General features: G+C 45.4%; 2 protein-coding genes across 3 annotated transcripts; one reads left to right on the top strand and one right to left on the bottom strand.

Annotated features, from left to right (window-relative positions):
• The first annotated feature begins 1,260 nt into the window (after positions 1 to 1,260).
• LOC106576152 (mitochondrial 10-formyltetrahydrofolate dehydrogenase) lies at positions 1,261 to 20,009 on the top strand. Of its 2 annotated transcripts, XM_014153084.2 has the most exons (23): positions 1,261 to 1,452; positions 2,878 to 3,022; positions 7,911 to 8,145; positions 9,091 to 9,256; positions 9,376 to 9,477; positions 9,931 to 10,020; positions 10,202 to 10,336; positions 10,595 to 10,720; positions 10,885 to 10,976; positions 11,200 to 11,347; positions 11,711 to 11,830; positions 11,995 to 12,122; positions 12,329 to 12,479; positions 14,174 to 14,244; positions 14,404 to 14,509; positions 14,763 to 14,850; positions 15,070 to 15,163; positions 15,254 to 15,353; positions 15,477 to 15,575; positions 15,774 to 15,939; positions 17,991 to 18,096; positions 18,214 to 18,413; positions 18,675 to 20,009. In XM_014153084.2, exons 1-23 carry the CDS (start codon positions 1,405 to 1,407, stop codon positions 18,728 to 18,730), a joined length of 2,772 nt encoding a protein of 923 aa, XP_014008559.1. In that variant the 5' UTR covers positions 1,261 to 1,404; the 3' UTR covers positions 18,731 to 20,009. The 2 variants fall into 2 exon arrangements, with proteins under 2 accessions (XP_014008559.1, XP_014008560.1); XM_014153085.2 differs by lacking the exons at positions 1,261 to 1,452; positions 2,878 to 3,022 and adding an exon at positions 3,954 to 4,588.
• An 81-nt stretch (positions 20,010 to 20,090) lies between these two features.
• On the bottom strand, positions 20,091 to 23,368 carry cl045 (CL045 protein). The gene is given in 5 exon segments (NM_001140903.1): positions 20,091 to 21,004; positions 22,468 to 22,601; positions 22,844 to 22,855; positions 22,857 to 22,928; positions 23,215 to 23,368. Coding segments are annotated over 5 exon segments (507 nt in total). The 5' UTR covers positions 23,315 to 23,368; the 3' UTR covers positions 20,091 to 20,815.
• Positions 23,369 to 23,668: the final 300 nt, after the last annotated feature.

The raw sequence follows: 23,668 nt of genomic DNA, 5'->3' as shown, positions 1-23,668 counted from the left end.
ATACAGTATCCCATTGGAAATCAGCAGGCTTATAGAGGGCATTAGGGGTCAAAGGCAGATGACCACAGTGATATCAGTAGACATTTTGTGTGTGTGCATGCACGTGTGGGTCAGTGGGTGTGTGTGTGTGTGGGGTTCATCCTTGCTTGCACATCTCTTCATACTGAGAAGTAACCCTGTTGACCTTGGCATGGGGGAACCTGTGCCAGGCAGTTCAGTGTGGACGGGGGTAGAAGAATGTTTGATCATTGCTCATTCACTATGGGAGTCACAGCAGCAGGTGTGTTCGCTGATATAGCTAGGCAACACACAGAGTAAAGTACTGGTGCGTTCTAACATTTGAACTTTGAACCAACTGAGTCTGCCTACAATGGAAGATAGAAGATACTGTACGTTGAAATGGAGACTTATGATTGATTCTGCTTTACAGAAACTCGAATCTGAATTACAGAACAACAAATCACTTTGATACGGATACAATTGTCCTCACTGATAAACAATAGAAATGCATAATTCTTCAAGTTAAACAATTTCCACACAGGAAAGGGCATAACTGTGGAGTGTTTAAAGCACCTTGTTGTGAATGTTTGGGGTTCCTTCCACTACTATCCAGAGAGAACTGCCCTGCACTAGTTTTCCATCAGGGAGTTAAGCAGAGGTCAGAATGTGTTTACACATCGATGGTTTTCCTGAAATGGAAAAGCTGTCCAAACCTGGGCCTGTAGTGAATGGATGAAATTAAATGAATAACTAAACAATCACAGTTACATATGGTCTGATACTGACGTGTGTGTGTGGTTGTATTATTTTGATAAACATTGAAAGAAACTAATACAGATTATTTTGTATAAAATGCACCAACCTAAAATACAACATAATGGCTGCTATTTATATTTGATTACAATGTAATTACAATGTAATAGTAGCCTACTCGTCATAACCCATTCAAGAGAGATGAAGCTAACGGGTTTTTTTTTAAACATGAATCTCAATGTTGCGTCCGCGTCTCCGAGCCGGTTTCGTGGTCTTTTGATAAAAGGACAACTATATTCCACAGGTAGCACGCATAATTCATGTCCAACAGCAATTCTTACTACAACACCAGGATTTTTTTTTTTATCGTTTACCCTTGGTAACAGATAAAAATGTGAAAGACTTGCTGTCAAACGCACCGAAATGTCAAATACATGCGTTGCTCGTTGAAGGAAGTAGTAGGATGCGTGAGCGCGCACGTAGACAGTACCTCGTGCACACGCCGGTTGTCGGGTATAAGCTGACTGGGGCTTGCTCGTGTGGCTGTCATTGCGAGGCAGGTGTGTGTGGCATCAGGAGCTCTCACACGTCCCCAGACCACGTTGGACTAATTCTGTTGTGTTTTAATTTGTGTTAATTAATACAGCCATCATGTTGTGGACAGCGAACCGAATCATTAGGAAATTCTCTACCAGTTCTGTAAGTAACATTGTGTATGTTGCATCCGCTATACCCTCTGTGTCCCCCCTCTGCCTTCCCCTTTGTCACTATGGAGAATCCTGATTGCTTGCCAGCTGATTCACACGATGTTGTCATTGTTGTTCTGGTGCATGAATATCTATCAGGTTCGAATTGAGTCATCTTCATATGTTACAATCAATGAATGACTTGGTCTCAGATCTGTCAATGCCTGGGTGTGCACAGGACAAACTCACAGTAGCCTACAATCTAATCAAAATATGATGCATGCTTGACAGTTCTCTTGTTTGATACCTGATATGCAGCATTATTAAAGTTATTACTATAAAGGCGAATGTATATTATGTACTATGTATTTTAACAACCATACAAAGACAGGCATGTCTTTGTCAATTGCCACGTTATGCACGCTTCTCCATCGCTGCACGATTTATTTCCACTGTACGGTCGGTGGGTAGTTGCATCAGCTGAACCAGAGACCACATACAGCTGAGCAGAGCGGCTTAGCAACACACGATCCAGAAGTCCACATACCCGCAACGAACTGCCTATAATTCGACTGACATGGAAGTTACTGTCAGGATATTAGCAAGGAAAATGGACTGCTACGATATGGTTTTGTAGGTGTTGTGTAAACAACACCGGCCCCTATCAAACTGCTACTGTAGATGGTTTCAATGTAACGCCAGAAATGTATCTCTTATCATGGCCGTTTTAGCCGGATGATAAGTAGTCACTCAGGGCTGGAAAAGTACAGCCTACCATGCCTGTCTGGATGTAAGCCTTCAAGGGAGCTGTTTACATTAGGCTATAACAACTGAATAACACATTGTCTTAACATGTATTATGTTGTTATTACACATGAACCTCTATAGATTTACTTTCTTCCTAGTCTATTTCGGCATAGGAAATTTGAAACTCCATTTTCACATGAACATCCCGACAGACACTGATTGGAGTAGCCATTTGAACTTACTTGAGCATTCATTCTAGTTGGAGGAGGGGGTTGTGCTCTCTGTAGCCAATAGGATTTCAGACCACTCTCTCTCCCAGAGGACCAAGATTTATTGCCCATTGGGCCAGTCTGGCTGCCAGAAACTAAACTAAAACTTGGCAATGGAGAGGGAAAGAGTAGCGTAAATGCTTTTCAACTTTACAAAATGTCTATATATACTCAACACGAGGGATGTTAGAAGTGAAGTTGAATATTGGTCATGGACATGGGTATGGTTCAATTGAAAGTTGGAGTTTGTCTCCATCAGTATTCGGTCATATTGGTTCAAAGCCTGAGGGATATGGGGGAAAACTATGAATTTTGATCTTAAAAACCACCAGTACAGTATAGGCTATTCTTGTTGTGTGTGAGAAATAGTTTTTACCACTCGGGTAACTCACATGCTCTTTCTTCTCTCCTGTTTCCTCCAGAATTATTACCAAAATAAGCTGAGACTGGCTCTGATTGGCCAGAGCCTGTTTGGACAGGAAGTGTACACCAACCTACGGAAGCAGGGCCATAAGGTGGTGGGCGTGTTCACTGTGCCAGATAGGGATGGCAAGGCAGACCCTCTGGGTAAGTATTGACACGCTGGTGATGACTGGAGGGGGAGTCTCTCTCTCTCTCTCTCTCTCTCTCTCTCTCTCTCTCTCTCTCTCTCTCTCTCTCTCTCTCTCTCTCATGACTCAGTGAATGAATATTGCAGCAAAGCATTTATGGAAGTGGTATGCTTACATCCTCACCAGAGCATGGCCACCTCTTTACATTGTTACCATCTGCATGGGCTCAGTCATGATCCAGTCTGTCCTCTCCCAGACTCCCACGGTCTAACTGAGTTAGTGGAGTTTGTGTAAATGATTACTCCCAGTCACTTTTCTAAATGAGATGTAATAGCTTCAGTGGTGTTCCTGATGACCTGACTGTCCCTGTCAGCGAGGGAGGTAGATCCGTGTTGACTCTGTAAGGCTCCTGTACCTTTATGCCCAGCGTTAGCCCCGGGACTTAGCCCCGGGACTGTGGGCCCATTGATTTAGTAGGGAGAGGCCCTGAGTCGACCCAGAGGAGCAGCACTGAGGTGAAAAGTCTGCCGCCATCTGTCGCCGCGGCTGGTTTGATATGATGCACATTATTTTACCCAGCAGGCATCAGCTGAGACGGCAAGGGTCCCTGTTCTGTGCTTCTCCCCCTTTCTCTTTCTTCATTCTATCTCTGCATTGCTCTATCCTCTCTCTCAATAGAGAGAATAACTGACTAGATGGGACAATATCCTTTGTTTAACGCCACTGCGTCCTTGCTAGGCAAACAAACAACCACACACAGGGGAGATACGCACCCCTGACTAAACCCTGTTCGTCCCTATTACCCTGATTTACCTGATTTAGCCTAACTTCAGTTCAGCCTGACTCTGCTGCAAAAGAGGCTGGTGGGAGAAGCTATAGAAGGACAGGCTCATTGTAATGACTGGAATGGAACGGTATCAAACACATCAAACATATTGAAACCACATGTTTGACTCCGTTCCATTTATTCCATTCCAACCATTACAATGAGCCCATCCTCCTATAGCTACTCCCACCATCCTCCTCTGCTCTGCAGTGAAGTTAAACAGCGGCCCACTGAGTTCTTGGCACAGGATGGAGAGGTTTGTATCGTTTGGCCAGGGAAACAGATCTCTATGTTATTACGATTTTTTGCCATCCCTGTAAAAATAACATTCCCCTATGAGTTCCCATGATCTGGCAGAGGACCAGGGCCTGAATTGCTGGACACAGGTACTGTAAAGGAAACCTTGTTGCACAATATGGTCAAACATTTGAGTAAAACATTGTTTCACATTTGATTTTCCGGTTATTAGTCTGAGGAAAAGTATTTACCAAGCAGATGGTTTGATTGTGGGTATTTTTTGCCTACTGTTTAAGTGTTTACTTGACAATGTAATGATGGTGTAATGTCACATCTATAGACCCATTTCCCGCTTCATGAAAAGTTGCACGCACAGTCATCAGAAACCTCTTTGTTTACCTAGCAGTGGATACGATCCCATGCAACTTCAGCGCGTACAAGTTAACAAACACGGAATCCGATGGTTATGGTCTACAGCATCGCAGATGTCATGATTACCTAGCAAGCTAGCAAGTCAAGGTAAAATATGAACAATAGAGTTAGATAAAGCCAGAAGAATAATGTGCTATAGCCACCAGTCCTGCATGTTTTCATGGTCAACATTCACTCGCTGTTAAGTTTGTCAACGTCCCGACATCAACTTTAGCTATCCTGCTACAGAGCTTTTTGATGTTGGGATGCCCGCGCATCACTCGAATGTAACGTTGGATGGTAAACAGAAAATGTCTCTATTAGCCTAACCGTCTGTGAGTCAAACAGTCTCTAACACATCACTTATTGCCATGACATAAAGCATGGCCTTCCAGTATTATGAGGCTACTACCATGCTTAGCACCCAAATTAGGACAGCTGGCTGGATGAGGCCAACAACTCCATGTGTCCAGGCCTTTACCACACACACACACACACCGACGCACGCACGCACCGTGAGATGGACCGTGTGCCCCCGGGCCAGCCACCTGTCTTGTCCCACCCCTCCCATCAGTGTGTGTGTGTAATTTAATTTGGGTGGAGCAGGTGGGGCCAAAGTGTGGGTTTCATGTGACCCTAACCCCAGTAGGGGAGTGGAGCAGGCTGTGTCCTGGAACTGGGGAAGACCGGAACCCCCACGCACACCAGGGTTGGGGTCAATTCTGAATTTCTGAATTTAATTTAATTTAAACTGTGAATTGAATTTGAATTGGCCACACACCACAGGAAGCAGCATTTGATTTGAATTTAATTCAAAGCAATTCAACTGAGACGTGAAACCTCAATCATTCATATGAGAAGTATTTTATCAACAGGATATGCTACTTATTAATGCAAAGAATTCACATACCATTTCAAATATTAGTTTGATTATAACTCAAAGATGTCAAACAGTATTTTTCATTGTCATGAGATGTTAGATTGTTCCTGTCACGTACTGACCAGCAGAGGGAGTAATTGTATTAGTTTTGGTCAGGACGTGGCAGAGGGTTTGTGTTGTGTATGTTCTAGGGTAGTTTTCTATGTGTAGGTTGGGTGCTGGACTCTCAATTGGAGGCAGGTGTTTCTAGTTGCCTCTGATTGGGAGTCCTATAAATAGGTGTGTGTTTTTGTTTGTCACTTGTGGGTAGTTGTTTGTGAGCACTGCTTTTGTTGAGCCTGCTTCTCTGTTCCTGTCGTTAGTTTGTTTATTGTTTTTCCGTGGTGTTCTCATTATTATAAATAAATATGTTGAGCACGCAACCTGCTGCGCCTTGGTCCCATTCTCTCTTCCACGACAGCTGTGACAGAACTACTCACCACAACAGGATCAAGCAGCGGAGGAAATCTGGCGAGGACCGGGGAACACGGCTGGTAAGGGAGCCCGAGAGGCAGCCCCAATAAAACATTTGGGGGGGGCACAAGGGCAGTTTGGCGGGGCGAGGATGGAGCCCCAGGCCAGCTCCCCGTACCCTTTTTGGGCAGAGACATACTGGACAGGTCCCGTGCTTTGGGGTGATGGGTGCTGTGGCGAGGCCGGGTATTTTCAGGCCGGTACGCGCAGTACCAGTGCCCCGCATGTGCCAGGGGAAAGTGGGCATCCAGTCAGTAGGGGTGATGCCAGCCCTGCGCTCGAGACCGCCACTGCGCCTCGACGGTCCAGTGTTTCCCACTACACGCACTAGCCTTGAGGTGCGTGTCTCCAGGCTGGCACGTCCAGTACCAGCCCCACGCATCAGGCTTCTAGTGCGTCAACCCAGTCCGACTCAGCCTGTTCCCGCTCCCCGCACTAGCTCTGAGGTGGGTGTCTCCAGGCTGGCACGTCCAGTACCAGCCCCACGCATCAGGCTTCTAGTGCGTCAACCCAGTCCGACTCGGCCTGTTCCCACTCCCCGCACTAGCCCTGAGGTGCGTGTGCCCAGACTGGCACATCCTGTACCAGCCCCACGCATCAGGCTTCTAGTGCGTCAGCCCAGCCTCGCCAGTCAGGAGCCGCCAGAGCCGCCCGCCAGTCAGGAGCCGCCCGCCAGTCAGGAGCCGCCAGAGCGGCCCGCCAGCCGGGCGCAGCCATCGCCGCCCGCCAGCCGGGCACAGCCAGGGTCGCCCGCCAGCCGGGCGCAGCCATCGCAGCCAGCCGGGCGCAGCCAGAGACACCCGCCAGCCGGGCGCAGCAAGAATTGCCCGCCAGCCGGGCGAAGTCAGGGTCGCCCACCAGTCCTCCGACGCGGCCAGGGGCGCCACCTAAGTGAGGGTGGAGCGGGGTCCACGTCCCGCACCTGAGCCGCCTCCAATATAGGTGGGTTGGGGAGGGGGGGGGGGGGTGTAGCACAGTGTGTAGCCACCCTCACTTCCCTCCCTGTAGTTTAGGGGGATTTTTCTGTTTGTTTTGGGGGTTTTCTGTGTTTTTCTTTTGAGGTGCATTCAGGGTCTGCATCTTTAGGGGGGGGGTACTGTCACGTCCTGACCAGCAGAGGGAGTAATTGTATTAGTTTTGGTCAGGACGTGGCAGAGGGTTTGTGTTGTGTATGTTCTAGGGTAGTTTTCTATGTATAGGTTGGGTGCTGGACTCTCAATTGGAGGCAGGTGTTTCTAGTTGCCTCTGATTGGGAGTCCTATAAATAGGTGTGTGTTTTTGTTTGTCACTTGTGAGTAGTTGTTTGTGAGCACTGCTTTTGTTGAGCCTGCTTCTCTGTTCCTGTCGTTAGTTTGTTTATTGTTTTTCCGTGGTGTTCTCATTATTATAAATAAATATGTTGAGCACGCAACCCGCTGCGCCTTGGACCCATTCTCTCTTCCACGACAGCTGTGACAGTTCCCTTCCATACTGCAGTGATCTGATATTTAAAAACACTAAGAAAATGATGAATTATTATAGACAACCCACAACATTGTTTTTGAATATATCCAGACCACTAATTATTTTAAATTGTTTTAGGAGAATGTTTCAACCTTATGCTACATGGTAGTGGTAACCGTACATGATATCAAAATAAACATTACTATGGTGACGTGTAGAATAAATAATCCAATTTAATAAAATTCTACTTACTTTCATTCAAATTGTATTCAAATTCTGCTTCATGTGGGGGTGTGGCAAATTCAAGAATTTAATTGAAATTAAAGAGCAATTCAGAATCAACCCCAACCCCGACACACACCCAGATCAAACACATAACGGTCACACAGAAACTGAGATACACACTCACATGTACACTGTACAAAAGGAAAAACTAGTCTAAACTAACAGAGAAAATATAGAGATGTTGTAATGTTCTATCATTCCTGTCTTCCTGACTATCTTTATGATTACCTACCAATTTACAAGATAGATAAAGAATTCAATATTTGTCAAAGTCATCAAATCTCTGTTACTACCCCCACCCCCCACCAGCGGTAGTGGCAGAGAAGGACGGGACGCCGGTCTTTAAGTTCCCGCGGTGGCGCGTCAAAGGGAAGCCCATCCCGGAAGTAGTGGAGGCCTACAAGGCGGTGGGGGCTGAGCTCAACGTCATGCCCTTCTGCTCCCAGTTCATCCCCATGAACGTGATCGACCACCCGGCCCACGGATCCATCATCTACCACCCCTCCATCCTGCCCCTGCACCGCGGGGCCTCCGCCATCAACTGGTGAGGGAGGGAGAGGAGAAAGAAAGGGTTTTAAGATAGTGAGAGGATTAAGGTTTATAGGCGTGTGTGGTGGGGTAGGTGGGTATGGGGGTGTCTGTCTGTCTGTGAAGTGAAGAAACTTGACCACGAAGTTGATAGGTCAAGGGTTAGCCTGTTAAGGGGTGTGTGGGTGAGCCAGGCCTAAACTGACCACCAGAGAAGACAGACAGAATAACAAGTGTGCTTGACTCTTGAAATAGGCCAACACAGGATCACTGCTGTAGACACTATGACCCTTTGGAGACGGTCAAGTGCAGAGGCACATGGTCATTTCAGCTGTTGTCAGTACGTAACCGTGACCAGTGTACAGTCTTTAGTGTGTGTGTGTAGTAGTGAGAGTGGTGCTATCTAACTGGTCTGGTTTGGGGATGAACTGTTTGTAATGTGTTTGGCTGAGTACAGTTTGTCTTATCTTTTTCCTACCCTTATCTATTCTCGGTTCCTGTTATCCGTGTCGGGTGTGTGTGTGCGCGTGTCTATGTACGTCTCTGTGTGTAAACAGCTGTGTGGATTTAGCTAATATTTGACACTGATCTGTGTCTGATGAGCTTCATGATTGACATAAATTCACTGAAAACCTGCACACACACGGTTATATTAACATTATTGCACTTTTCACGAAGCCTACTTTTTTCCAGCTAATAGCTTAATCACCGATCTAGCAGCATTATTAACTAAGTGTTCAAATCCTATTGCTGCTGGAGTATTTTGCTATGTCAATACTGGTCAAAAAAAATGGTCACGGTTTAGTTCCTGGTTTTATGCATGACCCGATTCCATGAGTGACCTGCTCCATATGGTTCCATATATGACCCTGTTTCTGTGTACATCCCAGTTCCTATGTATGACCGTGGTTCTATGCATGACGTGGGTTCTGTGTCTGACCTGGTTCTGTGTCCTCCTCAGGACTCTGATCCAGGGGGATAAGAAGGCTGGGTTCTCCATCTTCTGGGCTGATGATGGTCTGGACACGGGTCCCATCCTGCTCCAGAGAGAGTGTCCTGTGGAACCCAACGACACGGTGGACTCCCTGTACAATCGCTTCCTCTTTCCAGAGGGCATCAAGGCCATGGTAACCATAACAACGCATTATCATCGGATCACAGTCAGGATAAAACGTATCACAGTCCCACTGCTGTAACACGTAACACACTGACATCACTTGGGGGTTGGTGTATTCCTGTGGTGCAGGTGGAGTCAGTGCAGCTGATCGCTGATGGGAAGGCCCCACGTGTCCCCCAGACAGAGGAGGGGGCCAGCTACGAGGGTATCCAGAAGAAGTCCAACTCCAAGGTGAGATACTGAATGTGGGTGTAAAACAGCGTCACCTGGAATGAAGGAAACTAAGTCAAATATCATGTTAGGAAATAACCATTCAAATCATTTCCTGTCCTGTCACTTTTTTGCCCAAATGATTGTGTTTTCTCCGGAAAACTGTTTAGGGCAGTTTGATGTTGCTCAATTTGTAGCCATTTCATTCCACAATACGTCCGTTCATTACTCAGTTTGGAAAAGTCCTGTTTAGCGAGATGGTGCTGTACTAGGGCCAGTAATGGGATGAGGGGTTGTCTAAGGAGGGGTTTGAGGGGGTGGGGAGAGTGGGGAGAGTGTTAACTTACTGGCGAGTGGGTGGGTATTTTTAAGGTCCCTCTTCCGAGTGTTGCATAATGAGCAGCCAACTGTTTGGCCTCCCCCTGATTCCTAGAAAAGGAAGATTTTCCTCTCCATCTTCTTTCTCTCCTCCAGGTCAACCTCGCCCAGCCGGCAGAGGCTATCCACAACTGGATCCGCGGCCACGACAAAGTCCCCGGGGCGTGGACGGTCATTGATGGTCAGGTGCGTTCCCTAAAACACACACTCGCACACACACACAATTACATTTACAGTGTATGTATGAACTGTACGTAGTGCCCAATGTTCTGTATTAGTGTGTGTGTGTGTGTGTGTGTGTGTGTGTGTGTGTGTGTGTGTGTCATTGGCAGTATGTCAATCGAACCCGTGTCCTCTCCCTCCTTAGACTGTGACTCTGTACGGGTCGTCCATGCTGGGAGAGTCGGTGCCAGCCGGTCAGGCCCTGGAGATAGAGGGGGCGTCCCAAGCTGGTGTCGTCACCAAGGACGGCCTGGTTCTGTACGGGTCAGATAGCAAAGCGGTGAGTTATGGAAAATGAGATCAATGGGAAATGAACAAGGATTCAGCCAAGTGTCTAATGGCAACCTTGTTGGCTTCATTACCTGTGCTGTAACATGGAGCACTGAATCTAGCAACCTCCGATGGCTTCTAATGTTCATTTTGTGAATGATTTCTCCAGTTTAGTCATTAAGACATAGCTCAGGCCTAACCCTAACTATTTGTTGCCCCTCCTCCTTCTCCCTCTCCTCACCCTCTCCCTCCTCTGGTTCCTCCACAGCTGATGGTGAAGAACCTGCAGTTTGAGGATGGGAAGATGATCTCTGCTGCTAAGTACTTCTCTTCAGGAGACACCGCCAGCGTGGAGCTGACTGATGACGAGAAGAAGATAGCAGAGGAGATACGAGTACGTTTCTCATTGTATCTCTGAAGGCTTCCACATAGCCTTGTGTGATAGTTTGACTCTACTACAACATAATCTGTTACTTAGTATACCGCCATGTTGCACATGCATGATTCAGATAGAAGCTGTTCAATTAGCTCCACTGATTCAGTGTGTTGTCACTCCAGGACATCTGGAAAGGCATTCTGAGCAACGTTGCTTCCATTGAGGAAACCACAGACTTCTTCAAGTCGGGAGCTGCTTCTATGGACGTGGTCAGGTGAGTGTATGCTTTCACTGGCATTGGCCTGGTTTAACCCTTCATTTCCCTCACTTGACCTAGAGTTTTTTTGTTCTATATTTTATTAACAGTGATCAGCTTTTGATCATCAGGGTGACTTTTGTGACCCTAGTTGTCCCCTGAGTGACATAGTCTCCTATGACTGGACATAACCTCACTATGACCCTTCATAAACTCTGCTATATCCCCATCCTCTCCCCAGGCTGGTGGAGGAGATCAAGCAGAAGTGTGCAGGGTTGCAGCTGCAGAATGAGGATGTGTACATGGCCACCACCTTCCAGGACTTCATCCAGATGTTTGTGAGAAGGCTGAGGGGAGAGGACCAGGAGGAGGAGATGGTCATCGACTATGTGAGTCAGACAAACAACTGTCATACAGTAGCCTGGTCGCAGATCAGTTTGTGCTGTCTTGCCAACTCCTATGGTCAGTTGTGCAACAATGATCATAGGAGTTGGCAAGGCACCACAATTAATGAACATAGGAGTTGGCAATACAGTACAAACTGATCTGGGACCAGGCTAGTCATACAGAGCACAGATGGTGTTATTATTGATGATGATGAGAAACATACTGTTTCCCACTCACTTTCCACTTGGATTTTCAAGTGTTTATATCGCACATATACACATATACACATGTTTATGAGACACAGTTGGATCTGTAATTTGTCTTTGACGTGTAATGTTATGCCACTATCACGGTTTGGTTCCCAGGCAACTAAAGACGTCAACAACATGACGGTGAAGATGCCTTGGCAGTGTTTCATCAATGGCAAGTTTGAGGACGCAGAGAACGGCAAGACCGCCAATACCGTCAACCCTGCCGATGGCTCTGTGAGTTGTAATGCTAGACAGATACACCTGAACACACACACACACACATACTCACTAATACTCATCTATCTGACTTCGATATACACTCTCACATACACACTGATATACATACTTGTGGACATTATTGTATTGGTACTTCATTAAATGTGAACCCTTTTCCCTAGGTGATCTGTAAGGTAGCCTATGCGTCAGTGGGAGATGTGGACCGGGCGGTAGCAGCAGCCAAAGAGGCCTTTCAGGTTGGCCCCTGGGGCAGGATGAACCCTAGAGATCGTGGCACCCTACTGTATAAGTGAGCACCAAGCCTATAGCGCCTCCTAGAGGCCTGGTGGAGATCTGCCTCGACTCATTATGGAGTATAGTTACTATCAGGGAACTTGTTTATATAGTGCAGATTTATATCCATTTATACAACAATAATATATTTTGAGGACAAAGACTGCCAGTGGACCCATGAACCTACCTCCATCTCTCTTGTTGACCTCCCCTCCCTACCAGGCTGGCTGACCTTATGGAGGAGCACCAGGAGGAGTTGGCCACCATAGAGTCCATAGACTCTGGAGCTGTCTACACCCTGGCTCTGAAGACCCACGTAGGCATGTCCATCCAGACCTTCCGCTACTTTGCCGGCTGGTGCGACAAGATCCAGGTACAGTTTCACCTGCACAGACCAGATATGTGAAATAATCTCAGCAAAAAAAGAAACGTCCTTTTTCAGGACCCTGTCTTTCAGAGATAATTCGTAAAAATCCAAATAACTTCACAGATCTTCATTGTAAAGGACTTAAACACTGTGTCCCATGCTTGTTCAATGAACCATAAACAATTAATGAACATGCACCTGTGGAACGGTCGTTAAGAAACTAACAGCTTACAGACGGTAGGCATTTAAGGTCACAGTTATGAAAACTTAGGACACTAAAGAGGCCTTTCTACTGACTCTGAAAAACACCTAAAGAAAGATGCCCAGGGTCCCTGCTCATCTGTGTGAACATGCCTTAGGCATGCTGCAAGGAGGCATGAGGACTGCAGAAGTGGCCAGGGCAATAAATTGTAATGTCCATACTGTGAGACACCTAAGACAGCGCTACAGGGAGACAGGATGGACAGGTGATCATCCTCGCAGTGGCAGACCACGTGTAACAACACCTGCACAGGATCGGTACATCTGAACATCACACCTGCGGGACAGGTACAGGATGGCAACAACAACTGCCCGAGTTACACCAGGAACGTACAATCCCTCCATCAGTGCTCCGACTGTCCGCAATAGGCTGAGAGAGGCTGGACGAAGGGCTTGTAGGCCTGTTGTAAGGCGGGTCCTCATCAGACATCACCGGCAACAACGTCGCCTTTGGGCACAAACCCACCGTCGCTGGACCAGACAGGACTGGCAAAAAGTGCTCTTCACTGACAAGTTGCGGTTTTGTCTCACCAGGGGTGATGGTCGGATTCGCGTTTATCGTCGAAGGAATGAGCGTTGCACCAAGGCCTGTACTATGGAGCGGGATCGATTTGGAGGTGGAGGGTCCGTCACGGTCTGGGGTCGGTGTGTCACAGCATCATTGGACTGAGCTTGTTGTCATTGCAGGCAATCTCAATGCTGTGCGTTACAGGGAAGACATCCTCCTCCCTCATGTGGTACCCTCCCTGCAGGCTCATCCTGACATGACCCTCCAGCATGACAATGCCACCAGCCATACTGCTCGTTCTGTTCGTGATTTCCTGCAAGACAGGAATGTCAGTGTTCTGCCATGGCCAGCAAAGAGCCCGGATCTCAATCCCATTGAGCACGTCTGGGACCTGTTGGATCGGAGGGCCAGTGCTAGGGCCATTCCCCCCTAGAAATGTCCGGGAACTTGCAGGTGCCTTGGTGGAAAAGTGGGGTAACATCTCACAGCAAGAACTGGTAAATCTGGTGCAGTCCATGAGGAGGAGATGCACTGCAGTACTTAATGCAGCTGGTGGCCACACCAGATACTGACTGTTACTTTTGATTTTGACCCCCCTTTGTTCAGGGACACATTATAACATTTCTGTTAGTCACATGTCTGTGGAACTTGTTCAGTTTATGTCTCAGTTGTTGAATCTTATGTTCATACAAATATTTACAAATGTTAAGTTTGCTGAAAATAAACGCAGTTGACAGTGAGAGGACATTTATTTTTTTGTTTGGAGGGTCTTATAAAGATGTTTGGAGGGTTTTGTATGATGAAACTGGCTCCACTTATTTTTCATTCACATTTCCGTTTGCCAAATCCTGACCTAGTTATCTAGATCTTTTTCAGTGATCTAGTAGTCTATGCATATCTTATCATATCTATTATATCATGTCTGCTACAGGGCAAGACGATACCCATCAACCAGGCCAGGCCCAATCGCAATCTGACCTTCACCAAGAAGGAACCTCTGGGGTAAGGGGTCAGAGTTCACATACAACTCTACCAGGAAATATCAATATGGATTTAGATATGAACATGATTCATGAGTAGTGGTTTTAGTTTGAGCATTGGTTGTTTGGCTGACCTGAGGCACCCACTCATGGTGAGTGTTGTGTGTTTCCTGGGTGCCAGTGTGTGTGCCATCGTCATTCCCTGGAACTACCCACTCATGATGCTGGCATGGAAGAGTGCCGCTTGCCTCGCTGCTGGAAACACACTTGTTCTGAAACCTGCACAGGTGAGAACACATACACCTGCATATGTTACAACAGATTCAGTCATAGATGTTATACCTTTATACCAGCAGGTGAACAACTTATGTTACACGGCAGTCACACAACTCTACCTAACGTAACCCTTCTCTGCAGGCCTACGTGTTAAAATAGCATCTCTAGCACTGCACATTGCTGAACATTTGATTCACTTGAAGAGTTTCCCCGTGTCCACATCAAGGAACGTGTTTCACTCACTTTCTGCTCTCGTCCAAAAAGGTTACTCCTCTGTCAGCCCTGAAGTTTGCTGAGCTGACTGTGAAGGCTGGCATTCCCAAGGGAGTCATCAACATCGTACCTGGCTCAGGTAACAGGACACAAGGGAGCAAGCGCTTGTGGGAAGGGAGAGGTCCTCCAGGAGATATGTGGGTGACTTATTAGATAAGGTTTTTGATTCTAAACTTTATTTTTCTGTTTCTCTCACTCCATCTACCACCCTCTCCCCCCATCTCTACTACCCTTTCTCCCCCTGCCGCCCTGTCACCCCTTTCTCTCTCTCTACCTCCCTATCCCCCATCTCTAATAGGTGGGATGGTGGGACAGCGCTTGTCTGACCACCCGGACATCCGTAAACTGGGCTTCACAGGCTCCACCCCTATCGGCAAACAGATCATGAAAAGGTACAGTAGGGGGCTGGGACCCCACTTATTCCTGATTGGCTGATATTGAGCTACTTCCTGCTCATGCTCATGTGTCATTTCCTGTTGCAGCTGTGCGCTGAGTAACCTGAAGAAGGTTTCTCTGGAGCTAGGAGGGAAGTCTCCACTCATCATCTTCAGCGACTGTGACATGGACAAGGCTGTGCGCATGGTGAGAGAGGGAGGGAAAGAAGGAAAAGAGGAGAGAGACTTCATACCTGTGTCTTCGAATTTCTTCATCTGACCTGCTCTTATTTTCATCATATTCCCTTCCCCTCCATCTCCCTTTCTGCAGGGTATGAGTTCTGTGTTCTTCAACAAAGGAGAGAACTGCATCGCTGCTGGACGCCTGTTCGTGGAGGAGTCCATACATGACGAGTACATCAGGAGAGTGGTGAGCATCCTGAACCCTCCCACAACAGTCCAAAACACACAATACACTTTTCCTCTTCCTCCCCTTCCTCCGTTTCCTCCACCCCACAACAACTGAGTCTCCGTGTGGCATAGCTCAAGGGTCTCTCAAGATCCCTTTCCTCGTCATAGCCTTTGCATTCCTTCTCTTCCTCCGTCTCCCCTCCTCTTCCCCCATCAGGTGGAGGAGATAAAGAAAATGAAGGTGGGTGATCCTCTGCACCGCTCCACGGACCACGGGCCCCAGAACCACAAGGCCCACATGGACAAGCTGGTGGAGTACTGTGAGGTGGGCATGAAGGAGGGTGCCACGCTGGTGTACGGGGGCAAGCAGGTGGACAGGCCAGGTAAACACTTTTGAAGCAATGTCTTTTCAATACTATAGTATCTTAGTATCACAGTATGCACTCATACCAAAGTAGCTATAGTAGAATAACCTGTGTTAAAATCAAATCAAGTTGTTTAAGTTGCATACACATACAATATTTAGCAGATGTTATTGCAGGTGCGAAATGCTTGTCTTCCTAGCTCCAACAGTGCAGTAATATCTAACAATAAACACAAATCTATAAATACGGAGGTTTACATACACTTAGGTTGGAGTCATTAAAACTCATTTTTCAACGACTCCACACATTTCTTGTTAACAAACTATAGTTTTGGCAAGTCAGTTAGGACATCTACTTTGTGCATGACACAAGTAATTTTTCCAACAATTGTTTACAGACAGATTATTTCACTTATAATTCACTGTATCACAATTCCAGTGGGTCAGAAGTTTACATACACTAAGTTGACTGTGCCTTTAAACAGCTTGGAAAATTCCAGAAAATGATGTCATGGCTTTAGAAGCTTCTGATAGGCTAATTGACATCATTTGAGTCAATTGGAGGTGTACCTGTGGATGTATTTCAAGGCCTACCTTCAAACTCAGTGCCTCTTTGCTTGACATCATGGGAAAATCAAAAGAAATCAGCCAAGACGTCAGAAAAAAATGGTATACCTCCACAAGTCTGGTTCATCCTTGGGAGCAATTTCCAAATGCCTGAAGGTACCACATTCATCTGTACAAACAATAGTATGCAAGTATAAACACCATGGGACCGCTCAGCCATCATACCGCTCAGGAAGGAGACGCGTTCTGTCTCCTAGAGATGAACGTACTTTGGTGCGAAAAGTGCAAATCAATCCCAGAACTACAGCAAAGGACCTTGTGAAGATGCTGAAGGTATCTATATCCACAGTAAAGCGAGTCCTATATCGACATAACCTGAAAGGCCGCTCAGCAAGGAAGAAGCCACTGCTCCAAAACCGCCATAAAAAAGCCAGACTACGGTTTGCAACTGCACATGGGGACAAAGATCGTACTTTTTGGAGAAATGTCCTCTGGTATGATGAAACAAAAATAGAACTGTTTGGCCATAATGACCATTGTTATGTTTGGAGGAAAAAGGTGGAGGCTTGCAAGCCGAAAAACACCATCCCAACCGCGAAGCACGGGGGAGGCAGCATCATGTTGTGGGGGTGCTTTGCTGCAGGAGGGATTGGTGCACTTCACAAAATATATGGCATCATGAATATGGAAAATTATGTGGAAATGTTGAAGAAACATCTCAAGACATCAGTCAGGAAGTTAAAGCTTGGTCGCAAATGGGTCTTCCAAAAGGACAATGACCCCAAGCATACTTCCAAAGTTGTGGCAAAATGGCTTAAGGACAACAAAGTCAAGGTATTGGTGTGGCCATCACAAAGCCCTGACCTCAATCCTATAGAAAATTTGATGGCAGAACAGAAAAAGCGTGTGCAAGCAAGGAGGCCTACAAACCTGACTCAGTTACACCAGTTCTGTCAGGAGGAATGGCCCAAATTCATCCAACTTATTGTGGAAGGCTACCCAAAACGTTTGACCCAAGTTAAACAATTTAAAGGCAATGCTACCAAATACTAATTGAGTGTATGTAAACTTTTGACCCATTGGGAATGTGATGAAAGAAATAAAAGCTGACATAAATCATTCTCTCTACTATTATTCTGACATTTCACATTCTTAAAATAAAGTGGTGATCCTAACTGACCTAAGACAGGGAATCTTTACTAGGATTAAATGTCAGGAATTGTGAAAAACTGAGTTTAAATGTATTTGGCTAAGGTGTATGTAAACTTCCGACTTCAACTGTATATGATGGGATGTATAGACATTGTGGACAGTATGTGGATATAATATGTAGTATATATGTAGGATAAAATAGTATATGTACCACAATAGCTGAATAGTTAGTAACATAAGACTGGTTAATGAATACTGACAGTACAACACAATTGGAGGCCACTGTAATGCAATGTTTCAGCCCACCACCATCATCATCGCTAACTACACTGTGATGTGGTTTCCCTCCAGGGTTCTTCATGGAGCCCACACTGTTCACAGACGTTGAGGATCACATGTTCATCGCCAAAGAGGAGTCCTTTGGTCCCATCATGGTGGTGTCCAAGTTCAAAGACGGGTACGTCTCCTCGGTCTTTAGAGAGACAACCTTTCTTCATCACAGACCCAAGTAATAGAGCTCTTTGTGGTTCCGAACCCTGACCAATGTCTTTTTTTCTCCCCTTCTGACCTTCAGTGACATAGATGGTGTGCTAAACAGAGCCAACGACACCGAGTTCGGCCTGGCGTCCGGCGTGTTCACGCGTGACATCAACAAGGCCATGTACGTGAGTGAGAGGCTGGACGCCGGGACTGTGTTCGTCAATACTTACAACAAGACCGACGTGGCCTCGCCGTTCGGCGGTTTCAAACAGTCCGGCTTCGGCAAAGACCTTGGTGAGTCTGGGGTTAATCATGTAATCATTTAGGCAAGGGGTTTCATGTTGAACACTCATATTGGAATGTGGATCATATCATATACTGATTTTTGTTGGTGGTCTGTCATAAATAGATTTCCATTTATTTTCCATTACCTACCTTTCTTTTTCTTGAAACATAGTCCATAGTTCAAAGAACAAGGAGCTTTGAATAGCCTTGTGAGCCCAACATGCTTGATTTGAGTTTGACCGCTTAACTGTGCTTCTGTTCCGTCGGCAGGAGAGGATGCTCTTAACGAATACCTCAGGACCAAAGCAGTGACTGTGGAGTACTAAGGCAGCCCCTCCCTCCTAATAAACTTTAACAACGACTGATCAATCAATCCACCTGATCACGACTCTCCAGTCAGTCTCAATCAGGAGTCCAGCTGGCTTTGCTAACAGCAGGTGTGTGAGAGAGGAGACCTTTGATGTGCAGCCTACCCTCTGCACGACCTCGTCTCAAGGTGCCTACAGTTTTGAGCATTATGTTCGGGAACTTGCATTATGGACACATCATGGACACAGGCGGTTTGCCCCACAGTTACAAAAGGGAAAACGCACATATCAAACGCAGAGGTGGATTTCAGTATTCTAGAGCCAAGGTGGATTTGACTGGATCAACCCCCCTTTACTTTAAGTTTTCGGTTCCTCCACTCATCATGAAAGAACGTTTTGCTTTTCAAAAGCAGAGAGCGCTCCAGGCAATCGCCTCCTGCTCTGTCACAGTCACACATTTTACGCGACATTTCATTTTAGCTCAAGCATGCAGGTTCAGATTTGTATGTCATTTCTGCACAGCAATGTTAGGTGCCACACTTCTACTGAAGATATCCACAAGTCCTTTAGTTAAATTGTAATTTGTAAATATTTTATAAAAAAGAAAAACACTGAATAATTGGATATATTTTTGACATTGTATTTCTGTCAGAAAAGGAGCAACACTAGATAATGCATTCTTAAAGCACACCAACCTACCTGCCCGTTTTGGTGAAAAACTGAAAGATGGGGCTGGAGAAATCTAACTACTCTCAAATTCATAGAGTTATGGATGCAAGGACTGACCATCCATGACATCAACATTATAGTTTTAACCATGTTGAAACTATATAGTTTACTTTGTTTGCAATAAAAAAAAGTAAAACAAACTTATATTTGGGTTTAGACAGATGAACTAAGCTTATTAAGCATTTCTAAGGTATATTCAAGAATCAATGGGTACATATCAATGTGTAAGTCCAACAGTAAATGAACAAACTGCAGATTGCCCCTTTAAGTTTAGTAAATAATATATACATTTAAACAAGGTATTAAATAAACGACCTTAGAAAGACTATTGTTGATATACGAATACAACGGCTAACACTAAGAACCTATACGTTCAAGATGATCATATTTTCATTGTATGTGCCATTTTAATGAGCATTTTGAAAACTGCAGGGAAATCTGGTCTCTATGGAGATGTGGGAGACTTCTCCCCCAAACCTTGTGCAAAAACCAGCCCCGATACATACAGTATTGTTTTTCTTCCAACATAAATGTTGTACAATGGTGAATAAACTCCTCCCTGATTTCTTTCCGTTGTCATGGTCTATACTTCCATTTTTCCTTTTACCCATGAGCGTTTTGGTGTATGCTGTGTCATTCACATCAATCTAGGATTTCATAACATTTTATTATAAAATACAGTATACAGTTTTGGTACTTTTTGTTTCAGGAAAATAAATTCTGGGAAAAACTTCATAGCTCACAAACCTTGTGACCAACCATAACATAATGCCGATTCATAACACAAAGCAGACAGATATAATAAAACATTTGGTATTGAAGATGAGAAATTCAGTCAAACAGTTCTACTTAAAATGTACACAAACAATATGATCTATTGAAAATGGATTGAATACAGATAGGCAAAATGTCTTCTTTCTCTACCATCTATATACCATCAAGCCACTATGAACTTTAACCTTACAAGTATCCTAGGGTCATCAGATAAACAGGAAATTATGTAAGGCATATTCTTACTTCACATTCTTGAGAATGCACTCAGTGTTTAGTCCCCATCTCATTATGGCTCAAATACCACTGAAACGCTTGTTGACATGATATTTGGCCCTTATAGTACAGACACCCCCCTATGCAGACACCCATGTCCCCTTTATCCCTCAGCTGCAGGTCTCCATCCACTGAAACACAATCCATTATCCCTCCAGGACCATGTCCTCACTGACCCACAGTCAGTTGTTATTCTTTCACTCAATGGTTATGAAAAAGGCTTGGAGAAGGAGAACTGATCCCACGTCAGTTGATTAGTATTACCAACGCATGTCAATATTCTACACTGCAACTGTCCCAGTAGTCTCTTTAGAGGCCTATGACAGCCTAATCCTCTTGTTTCTCCAGGACTTGGATATTAACCTTCTTTTTCTGCCTCTGGCTGTTGCCAGGCAGTTTGAGGTTCTCCTCTGTGAGCTCGATCTCCTCCTCAGAGTCTGAGTTGGCGTCATTGTCCTGTGAAGACTCTCTGTCCGAGTCGCTGTCTGAACTACTGAGCTCCACCAGCGACACATCCTGATAGAGAGACAAGGGAATCAATGTCATCATCAACGACATAACACCATTTTTATCCGATCAACATAATGAGCTCATTTGAATGCCAGGCCGAAAGTCGGACCCTGATGTGGTTCAGTGCAACATGGCAGTGTTCCCACAGTTTCTATAAGTTTCCTTATTATGTCAAAATAAACATCACACACAAACTGAAAATATATGCGTACATTGTACAATCAATTGGTGAGAGACTCAAATATCACATTAATTTGTACATATCCACTGTATACATTAACTGCAGCAAAGTTGGTTCCTGTTTCAGTCACGTCTTTGGTCACGTTCACGTGGGTCAAACAAAAACAGCCTAATGATTGGTTGACAATAGAGCCTCCCACAATGCAGGCGATGCTGCAGGATGAAGTTGAAGAGCAACTGCAGAAACTTGCAGTCAAAACTTAATGACCTTTGATCACATGATTTTTGTAAAGTTCATGCAGTCGACATGTTGCACAAGTCGGACAATTTTTATCCTGATAATGCAACACACTTTGAAAGGCGGTGACCAACGATGGTCCCCGACTTCACAAATGTGATCAGCGTGAACGCGCCCAATGTCTCACTTGCAGGACAGAGTCAGCTATGTGCAAAGTAAACAGCAGAATCTGGCAGACTTCTGCAAAAACCATGAGTGCGAAGCACAAGGCCAAACTTCACGGTTGTTGCCCCGGGAGCTATAATGTTGCAGCAGAATTACAAAAAACCCAGCCGTGCACAAGCACATTGTCTTGTTGCACACTCATCTGTTTTCAACTCTCTAGAGACAGCAGGAGTGGTAAAGATACTATGAAAAGCCAACTGACATTTACTGCTGAGGTGCTGACCTGTTGCACCCTCGACATCCACTGTGATTATTATTTTTTGACCCTGCTGGTCATCTATGAACATTTGAACATCTTGGCCATGTTCTGTTATAATCTCCACCCGGCACAGCCAGAAGAGGACTGGCCACCCCTCATAGCCTGGTCCCTCTCTAGGTTTCTTCCTAGGTTCTGGCCTTTTTCCTAGCCACCGTGCTTCTACACCTGCATTGCTTGCTGTTTGGGGTTTTAGGCTGGGTTTCTGTACAGCACTTTGAGATATCAGCTGATGTAAGAAGGGCTATATAAATACATTTGATTTGATTTTTGATTAGTACCTGCAGTTCAACCTGTTGATTGTGGCAATGTCATATTGTAGAGTCTCAGTTGAATTGAGGTGACGAAAACTAATTGAGCTGATGAAAACTAGAAGAGCCCTTTTTCTGCTCAGTTGTTCCACAATATGTAGCCTGAACAGCCGCTAGTGGTCGCCGTTTACCTCTTTTGGAGTGGGACCTTCAAAAGACAGACCACTAGCTGCTGTTCGGGCTACACAATAAGATAGGTCTGCTCGTATGTGTTCCGACGTCACACTTCCCCTCGCTAGATAAAGACAGCCACACTCACCATCTCTATGACCTTTCCAGACTCCTCCACCCTCTCTATGTCATAGTGGCCCTCAGGTGCCTGCTCAATCTGCAACTTGAGCTTCTCATTGGCCTGGGCCATCTGGGGCAGGAAGTTCTGCAGTCTGTCCAGAACTGAAACACAACACACAGTTGTATGTATGTATGTATGTATGTATGTATGTATGTATGTATGTAACTACACATGTAGCAATCTGCTGAATATATTTAGCAAGCAATGATCATATTAAGATGGGCTAGAATCTCCATAGAGGCAGTGACCAGAAACGGAATAACAGCGCATCCTGGCGGAGATGTGGCCATTTGTAGATTCCAGCCAATCTACAAACAAAACGCCAGAAATGTTTTTAACTCACCACTACTTCTTTGGGACCCTCTCGGTCTGCAAAGAACTGCCAGCCTTGGGCCCCTTCGACTTGAGGAGAAGCTTGTCATGAAGACCTATGTACAAGGACACCGAAATGTTACATCTGACCACACTAATGTGTTCATGCTAACAGTGGAGGCTGCTGAGGGGAGGTCGGCTCATAATAATGGTCAGAATGGAGTGAATGCTATCAAACACATGGTTTTTCCATTCCAAACATTATTATGATCCATCCTCCCCTCAGCAGCCTCCACTGGAACATAATGTTGTTAAGAGTTTGTGCATGTAGCTAGGATAGCTAACAGGCTAAACAACTCAGTTAAATCAGTTGATAAAGCAGTTTCGGAAAAAGGATCAAACCTCCTCCGTTGCCACAAGCGAGCAAGTCTTGTGAGCTTGTTTTCTTGTTGTTCAAATGTAATTCCATTTTCGTCGTTGTATGATACTTTTGCTTCAACATGTGTGCTGCCGCTGTTTTGTGCTTGCTTCAGCAACGTGAGAGTCTACTTCCGGTGTCATGAACGCCGACGACGTTTCAAAATAAAAGTCCCTGACTTTCGTACCAGGTTAGGAGAATTAACGTAGCAGGAATATGGGGATTTTTTTTTAAAAAACACACGTTTTATTGTCACACACACACGGGATAGGTGCAGTGAAATGTGTTGTTTTTAAACAGCGTCAACCATAGTAGTATGGTGTCCAAGGGCACAGCGACAGATTGTTCACATTGTCGGCTCAGCTATTCATGGGTTTGGATTAGGGTTAGGTTTAGCTAAAATGCACAAAAAAATAAACGTTTGACATTAATTTGACA

This window comes from Salmo salar, chromosome ssa17 (assembly GCF_905237065.1).
Source record: "Salmo salar chromosome ssa17, Ssal_v3.1, whole genome shotgun sequence".
NCBI classification, from domain to species: Eukaryota; Metazoa; Chordata; class Actinopteri; order Salmoniformes; family Salmonidae; genus Salmo; species Salmo salar.
This window is presented reverse-complemented; position numbering and strand designations above follow the sequence as displayed.